The sequence below is a fragment of the Aegilops tauschii genome, chromosome 3 (genome assembly GCF_002575655.3).
Source record: "Aegilops tauschii subsp. strangulata cultivar AL8/78 chromosome 3, Aet v6.0, whole genome shotgun sequence".
Taxonomy (NCBI): domain Eukaryota; kingdom Viridiplantae; phylum Streptophyta; class Magnoliopsida; order Poales; family Poaceae; genus Aegilops; species Aegilops tauschii.
Genome location: NC_053037.3, coordinates 482,239,594 through 482,248,227, shown reverse-complemented (window position 1 = coordinate 482,248,227; position 8,634 = coordinate 482,239,594). Strand labels below are relative to the sequence as shown.

The 8,634-nt window shown below is 42.0% G+C and overlaps 1 protein-coding gene across 1 annotated transcript; it reads left to right on the top strand.

Moving 5' to 3' along the window:
* The first annotated feature begins 1,639 nt into the window (after nucleotides 1-1,639).
* On the top strand, nucleotides 1,640-7,249 carry LOC109743538 (alpha-glucan phosphorylase, H isozyme-like). Its single transcript, XM_020302641.4, has 15 exons — nucleotides 1,640-1,831; nucleotides 1,915-2,094; nucleotides 2,444-2,620; nucleotides 2,706-2,791; nucleotides 3,227-3,416; nucleotides 3,900-3,992; nucleotides 4,332-4,516; nucleotides 4,591-4,708; nucleotides 4,789-4,917; nucleotides 5,299-5,517; nucleotides 5,601-5,804; nucleotides 5,914-6,072; nucleotides 6,218-6,481; nucleotides 6,561-6,751; nucleotides 6,860-7,249. The coding sequence occupies exons 1-15, from the start codon at nucleotides 1,655-1,657 to the stop codon at nucleotides 6,984-6,986; spliced, it is 2,499 nt and encodes an 832-aa protein (XP_020158230.1). The 5' UTR covers nucleotides 1,640-1,654; the 3' UTR covers nucleotides 6,987-7,249.
* The last annotated feature ends 1,385 nt before the right edge of the window (nucleotides 7,250-8,634 follow it).

Genomic DNA, 8,634 nt, shown 5'->3' with positions numbered 1-8,634 from the left:
ACTATAATAGCATGGAACAATAAAAAATTATAGATACGTTGGAGACGTATCAGAGGACCGAGGCCATCTATAAGCATGGAAACCTTGAATGACAGAAGACTAGCTAGATCATAGATAGAACACCTAGTACTTGGAGGCAAAGAGATAGAGCTAGTTCATCATCCTATAAAAGATCATACACATCAGATAACAAGAACACAACATGACGTAGGTATTACACCTCCACGGTGGCCTAAACCTGGGTAAATGATGGTGCAATACACCGGGGGTGGCCTCTGGAGGGGAAGACTAGTAGCAGGCCTACCACGGGGCCCATGCGGGTTGGATGGCTCGATGAAGCCCGACGATAGGAGGGAGCCCTGAGGCCCAACTAGAGCTTGGGGACCATCTTGGCGTGCAAGCCAAGATGGCAGCAAGGCAAGATTGGATGAGACCCCGTGTAAACCCTAACCCTGCCATCTATATATGGCGGGGCTAGGGGTAGTCAGTCTCATATAGTATAGGGGGTCGCGACAGTCTTCGAAGTAGTATTTCACCCAAATTTATTGATTCGACACAAGGGGAGCCAAAGAATAGCTTAGCAGTTGAGTTGTCAATTCAACCATACCTGAAGAACTAAATATCTGCAGCAAAGTGTTAGTAGCACAATAGTATGATAGTTTGATAGCAGTGGTAACAGTAGCAATAGTAATGGTGATAGTAACAGTAACATCTTTGTAGTGACTGTAACAGCAGCAGCAATAGTAGTAACTTAGCAAAGATCAATATGAACAAAGCGTAGGCATTGGATCAGTGATGAATATTTGTGTTGGATGACGTTCATCATATAACAGTCACAACCTAGAGCGATACACAATAGTTACAATTCATCAATATAATGTAGACATGTAATACTTATATAGTCATATGTGCTTATAATAAGAACTTGCATGAAATCTATTATTGAGGAATAAAACCGAAAATTGCTTTTGAAGGCCCAGCTCCATGGAGGCCTTCATTTGCAAAATTCATATTTTAACATTTTAAAAAATTCTAAAAAAATACAGTTACACATGGAGGCATAATGTACATGTGTGTGTAAATTTTGAGGACGAAATATGTTGAAATGAGGGCTGTGTAAGGGGTTTTTCAGCACATGATACTATTCATCCTCAAAGTCCATGAATTTGTTTTTTACATGTCACATTTTAAGGTATTTCATCCTGAATTTTTACGCATGTATATATTTCATCCTTGTATACTTGCATATATTTTTCACTTTCTCTAAACCGGAAAGTCTGAATTTTAATTTTTTTCAAAAAATTCGGGCCCCATGGGGCCGGGTCACCAAAATGCTCCACTCGAATAAAACCCACTATTTCACAACAAAAAGGAAAATCATCTCGCAAATCAAGGAGCCAAAGAAACTATCAAAGGGGAGCCCAGAAAACAGCTGATGCGTCCTTCATTTTCTCCTGCTTTTGGTCCTCAACCACTTACTTGTACTAATAAACTTTAAAAAAATCCTCTGTGTCTCTCCCAAATTTCTCGGATCCGTTGCTCTCTCCACCACCACTACAAAAGGAGCCCCCCGGCCTCCACAGTTCACCGTTCCCATTCGGTACCCGCCCCGAACTCACCACCTCCCAGACACACCGCCATTCCCCACCCCACGATGAGCGCGGCGGACAAGGTGAAGCCGGCGGCCAGCCCGGCGTCGGAGGATCCCTCCGCCATCGCCGGCAACATCTCCTACCACGCGCAGTACAGCCCCCACTTCTCGCCGCTCGCATTCGGCCCCGAGCAGGCCTTCTACGCCACCGCCGAGAGCGTCCGCGACCACCTCCTCCAGGTGCCGTTTGCTTTCTCGCGCCGCCCGCTCGCGTCCTCCGTCGCCGCGGTGCTGAATGTTGATCTGTGCTTTTGTGTCTGCAGAGATGGAACGACACGTACCTGCATTTCCACAAGACGGATCCCAAGCAGACCTACTACCTGTCCATGGAGTACCTACAGGGCCGCGCGCTCACCAACGCCGTCGGCAACCTCGCCATCACCGGCGCCTACGCTGACGCCCTGAAGAAGTTCGGCTACGAGCTCGAGGCCATCGCTGGAGAGGTGAGCGATCCAAGTGCCTCTCGTTTAATTGGCTATTTATTTTCGTACTCTTGGGAGTGACATTATTTATTTAGTGCTTTGTTTGACCGTGACATTGTCTAATTGAAGCAGTACTACTAAGTTTTGTTTGGCTTTTGTAGAATCGGTTCAGGTTTCTGGTTGGCTGGCTTAGATATTTTTTTCCTGATCCATTACTTAACCAAGCAAAAAAATGTTTTATATGAGATAATTGCTGTAGTATTTTAGATGTGAAACCGTAATTTTATAGGAGAGAACCGTAAGATTTGATTGAAACGTCTGGAGCCTCTTGTCAACAGAAATTGATGGTGTGAATTTTTGTTGAACTCAGGAGAGAGATGCGGCTCTGGGAAATGGTGGCCTGGGCAGGCTTGCATCTTGCTTTTTGGATTCAATGGCAACACTGAACTTGCCTTCTTGGGGCTATGGCCTTCGTTACCGATATGGCCTGTTCAAGCAGCGCATTGCCAAGGAGGGCCAAGAAGAAATCGCTGAAGACTGGCTTGATGTATCATTTCTATATGCTCATAACATTCTTCACAAACCTTTTTTATCTAGATCTCGATAATAGCTTTGCTGTTTAATTTTTTCAGAAGTTTAGCCCATGGGAGATTGTCAGGCATGACGTTGTATACCCAATCAGATTTTTCGGCCATGTCGAGATTTCGCCCGATGGAAAGTAAGCCATAGATTGACACCTGGACAAGTGCTATTTGTGATAAAATATTGATTAATAGCTTGAGATGAGTTTTTCATGACGTGATGCCTTCTAAATTCAAAACGATAGTATGGTGCTTCTTTAACTGCATTTCTTTTCCGTGTTTTAATTTACAGATCTAGGATCTTCTCTGTAGTCCCTGCTTGTTTGATCACATGTTTTGAATATGTATTTTTGTTGGTCCAAAAAAGTTGAGCGTATATGAATGAATGTTCACGCATGAAACTACATTTGGCGATGCTTTAAGCAGAGTTGTTGTACATCAGACTGGATAAAAAAAAGTAGATTTCGCGATGCTTTAATCAGAGTTCTTGTACACTAGACTGGATCCACTATCACAGACTCACTTTTTGTGTCCCTCTAATTGATACATTTGTTTGCTTTATCATGTGATAGGCGGAAATGGGCCGGTGGAGAAGTTCTGAACGCTTTAGCCTATGATGTGCCAATTCCTGGGTACAAGACAAAAAATGCAATCAGTCTTCGCCTTTGGGATGCAACAGCTACTGCTGAGGATTTCAACTTATTTCAGTTCAATGATGGCCAGTATGAGTCAGCTGCTCAACTTCACTCGAGGGCGCAGCAGGTGATATGCAAGTCCTAAACTGATTCACTCAATTACTTGTATGGGATACATTAGCCGAGACTAAATGAAGAGAGCCTTTAACTTTGTGAATACTGCTCCTGATCGATGGCATCACATACTAAAACCAGTAATTTTATCTTTTATTTAAAGGAAACACGTCCACTATAACCTGCCCTATGTGATAACCATGTTTTTCTATAGATTTCCACGCATTAACCATCGCATCAAACAACTCGATGAAAAATAATGCTAACAGGTTATCTATTGTGGTTTTAATATGATTTTTTTAGCTCTGACTGATAAGTGAGGTGTTAATCCATATTAGATAATAAGTTGAGAATTATGTGTGTTTCCTATCTGTTATCTGTTATCAATGCCTATATCTAAACCAGAAGTAACTATTGTATCTTTTTGCTCTGATTTCGTCATTTATGAATTAGGTAATTAGCTAGCTTGATTTAAAATATATTTTATATCCTGTAGATATGTGCTGTTCTCTATCCTGGTGATGCTACAGAAGAAGGAAAGCTTCTGAGATTAAAGCAGCAGTATTTCCTTTGCAGCGCATCACTTCAGGTAATTATAATGGTTACTATGACAGGAAGCTGCACCTATGTCCAGCTTGTGCTTTTATGTTTATTTGAGAAATGATGTTAAGAGATACTTGCAACAGTATTCTTACAGTTGCGCTGTGCATGAAATTTCCACCACCTAGCATGAGAAAAATGCAAGCTCAAGTTTTGTTTAAGAAAACTTGAATCGCTATTATTATTAACCTGGCCAGACTTTTCAATCCCATTGCATTATTATCCTTTCAGTTACAACGTGGTCTTACTTCATCTTCTATAAATATCTTTATTTTTTATCCTCCGTCATAAATGTTTGACAAGCAGAACTGACTATGAATTTTTCCAGGATATTATTTTCAGATTTAAGGAAAGGAAATCTGACAGAGCTTCAGGGAAGTGGAGCGAGTTCCCTTCCAAAGTTGCTGTTCAAATGAATGACACTCACCCAACTCTTGCCATCCCTGAGCTAATGAGGTTGCTTATGGACGTGGAGGGACTTGGTTGGGACGAAGCCTGGGCTGTCACAAATAAGTGAGATTTTCACTAATATTAAATTTGCATTATTACCTTTACATACTTATTTACAAATCTGTCTCATGGTCCAGGACGGTTGCTTACACCAATCACACAGTTCTTCCTGAAGCTCTTGAGAAATGGTCACAGGCTGTAATGAGGAAATTGCTTCCACGTCACATGGAAATCATTGAGGAAATTGACAAGCGGGTAACTGTCAAGCCGCATTTACTCTTTCGGTACACAACAGTTATGGCACAAACTGACAAAGTTGTGCCATTTGCTTGCAGTTTAGGGAAATGGTAATCTCCACCCGCAAGGATATGGAGGGAAAGATCGAATCGATGAGGGTTTTAGATAACAATCCCGAGAAGCCAGTAGTGCGGATGGCGAATTTGTGTGTCGTGGCTGGGCATACGGTATTCTTATTTCATTGCCATGTTCTACATCCTGTTATTTCATTTTTCATGTTCTACAGCCCGTTACACGGTAGTTTTGTCTCTATACTCCTACTGGACCATTTTACATTGTCTTTCTTTTTAAGATCATAAAGACATAGTGAATATCCTGCATCTGGACCATGATTAGTTTATTTATGTATTTTGCACTTTACTGTATCTTACTCATTCTCTGTACTTGCTTCTTTATGCTAACTTGTTAAGATTTTTTATTAATTTATGGGCGCTTCAATTAGCTCTGGAGCTCTCTGTTCTGTACTTTTTGGGCTACTCCAGCATCGATTTGCTTTCCTTTATCATATGAGGCGGACCATAATGAAGTTTACTAAATTCTTCTCACAGGTGAATGGAGTGGCCGAGTTGCACAGCAACATCTTGAAACAAGAGCTGTTTGCAGATTATGTCTCTATTTGGCCTAACAAATTCCAGAACAAAACTAATGGAATTACACCCCGCAGATGGCTCCGTTTTTGCAACCCTGAGCTGAGTGAAATAGTCACAAAATGGCTAAAAACAGATCAGTGGACAAGCAACCTTGATCTTCTCACCGGTCTTCGGAAAGTATGTGTGCATGCTTCTAATATTCCATCTCTTTTTTGTTATTGCCCATCACACTATCACAGTATAACTGAAAATTTTAACAGTTCGCAGATGATGAAAAACTACATGCTGAGTGGGCAGCAGCCAAGCTGGCCAGCAAAAAGCGCTTAGCCAAGCATGTGTTGGATGTGACTGGTGTTACAATTGATCCAAATAGCCTTTTCGATATACAAATTAAACGCATCCACGAATACAAGAGACAGCTGTTGAACATTTTGGGAGCTGTGTACAGATACAAGAAGTTAAAGGTTTGGCTTATTTCTTGGAGTTACCCTATTCTTACAGCTTTACTATGTCTCAATTAGATGGAAAATATTCAGTATTACGGTCCTGAAATAGGCTTATGTATCATTTTAGGAAATGAGCGCAGAAGAGAGGAAGAAGGTTACACCACGCACTGTCATGGTAGGAGGGAAAGCATTTGCAACATACACCAATGCTAAAAGAATAGTGAAATTGGTAAATGATGTTGGTGCTGTGGTGAACAATGATGCTGACGTCAACCAATATCTGAAGGTATCAATTGTACAGCATCCACATCTTCTTTGGCAATTGCCATCCAATCGAAATATACATATAATTTTGGTGGGATGAACATTACTGAAATAAATTAAAATTAAATTGTGTTTTATGATTTAATATGAGGTTCTTGTTTCTCCAGGTGGTGTTCATTCCAAACTACAACGTATCAGTGGCTGAAGTGCTCATTCCTGGCAGTGAACTGTCACAGCACATCAGTACTGCAGGCATGGAAGCAAGTGGAACAAGTAACATGAAGTTCTCTCTGAATGGCTGTGTTATCATTGGAACTCTCGATGGAGCCAATGTTGAAATCAGAGAAGAAGTAGGGCAAGACAACTTCTTCCTTTTCGGTGCCAAAGCAGATCAGATTGCTGGTCTGAGGAAGGAAAGGGAAAATGGCTTGGTAAGATATTTTCCCAGTGGATTGCGCGTTATTCTCACTATCAGATGGGCTATTAACTTCTTTGTTACACTATGAGCAGTTCAAGCCAGACCCACGCTTTGAAGAAGCCAAGCAGTTTATCAGGAGTGGTGCTTTCGGCACTTACGACTACACTCCTCTCTTGGATTCCCTTGAAGGGAACACTGGATTTGGGCGTGGTGACTACTTCCTTGTTGGCTATGACTTCCCAAGCTACATTGATGCACAGGCCCGGGTTGATGAAGCCTACAAGTAAGGATACAAACACAATATTCCTTCTATTGGGTTGATAGTTTTAATTCTAGAACTAAGTATCATGTCAGGGATTTGCTGAATGTTTAACTCATGTTTCCATGACAGGGACAAGAAGAAATGGATCAAGATGTCTATCTTGAACACGGCTGGCAGCGGCAAATTCAGCAGCGACCGCACCATCGACCAGTACGCCAAGGAGATCTGGGGCATTTCGGCCTGCCCTGTTCCATGAAGAGGAGACGCGATCAAGAGGTGTTGGACGATGATGCTTGGGAGTAATAAGGATCTTATAATGATCCACGGTGAATAACCCCTGCTTCCGTTGTAGCTGAGAAAAATGAAGCAACGTACGAAGCCTATTCCGCTGCAGTTTTGAGAAGAACTAGCGCCGAAAAGCGTGCCGGCACGCTGCGCCCATAGGAGAGCCCGTTTTAACTTTTGGTGCTCATTTGGTTAAGGAAATAAAATATGGAGTGCAGCAAAGAGGTTGATTGAGTGACAGTTTTTGTTTGGTGAATAGTTTCATGTAGGTCTATGGCTCTATGCATAGTTTGCAAGTCTTTATATATATAAAAAGATGTCCACTGTTGGAACATTTTCCTTCCCAAAATTGCTCTCTTCTCATTAGAAACTACAATCGATACATAATAAAGGGTCACAACACCTAGGATGCAATTAGTAACTGATTTTGAAAATACATATTGAAAATGAATTCACTAACCTGTATTAACATCAAGTCATAATAAAGAGCCAACCTTTTCCCTCCTGGTAGAGTTTTGCTCCTTGCGCCACCATGGTGTTGAGTCCTTGACTCCCTCCAGTCAATCTTCCCCGCAGGCTACCTCCGCTCGGGCTGATTAAAGGGCAGCCCTACACTGCTTCCCGGCCTTGGTGCGGATAAAATCACTGTTTTGACCTTTTTAGTAACTTTAGCACAAAATGAACCCCGCTGCAAACTTTAGCATGATTTGACCCTTTTTAAAAATGCACAATATCGTGGTGTTTCTGCTACACTATGCAACACAGGTGACTTTGGCGGTTCTGCCCTTGAGCTAGCATCAGCCACCACTACAAGGGAGAAACGCCAACCCCTATGGTGTTGCACAAAGATGAAACGCCTTGAACTTTGGTGTTTCGTAGTGACCAGCAACGCCAGGTAGGTACTTTGGCATTCAAAAAAACTCAGATTGTGCTAAAGTTTTCAGGAATGTTCATTTTGTGTTAAAGTTAGCACAAAGGGTCAAAACATCGATTTTGGTCCCTTGGTGGATCGCTAGTGGGGAGGGACAAGCGGTAGGGGTAACTCCCATAATCTGTAACGTAGTCTAGGGGTTTTCAACACAACATCTAGTGTATCTGGATCAGGCGCCAAGAGCAAGGATGACTTGAAAGGGATGATGAAGAAACTTGGAATTAGAGAGGAAGATCTTGATGATGTTGTGTTTGAGAAGGAAGAATAGTCGCTAGCGGAGGCAACCCGCTGGTTAGCGATTGTTCGGGTGCATATGGAGAAAGATTTTAGTGAATACTGGTTCTTCAAGAACATGAGAACAACGTAGGATCTGGCAAAGGATGTCAAATTCATATCGCTGGGTAGCAAGTTGTTTGCGGCGCAGCTCATGTGCCTTGGTGATTGGGATAAGGTGATGGAAGGAGGGCCTTTGACCTTCCGAGGGAATCCGGTTCTTTTAGCTCTGTATGATGGCTTCTCTAAGACATCATTGTTTGAATTGAACATGTTTACAATTTGGATTCAGATACATCATCTACCCGATGACGATGACTCAATGGTGACATCTCTGACTACAAAGGTTGGTGAGTTTGTTACTACTAAACGCCTTCTACTGACATAGTGTTGTTAGATGTTAGAGAGCCCTTGA

Bases quoted from the DNA above. Each gene is read 5' to 3' on its own strand.
- LOC109743538 (XM_020302641.4), top strand. From the start codon at position 1,655: ATGAGCGCGGCGGACAAGGTGAAGCCGGCGGCCAGCCCGGCGTCGGAG. The intron at 4,918-5,298 runs GTATTCTTATTT...TTCTTCTCACAG, and splicing joins GTGTCGTGGCTGGGCATACG to GTGAATGGAGTGGCCGAGTT. The intron at 6,752-6,859 runs GTAAGGATACAA...TTTCCATGACAG, and splicing joins CGGGTTGATGAAGCCTACAA to GGACAAGAAGAAATGGATCA.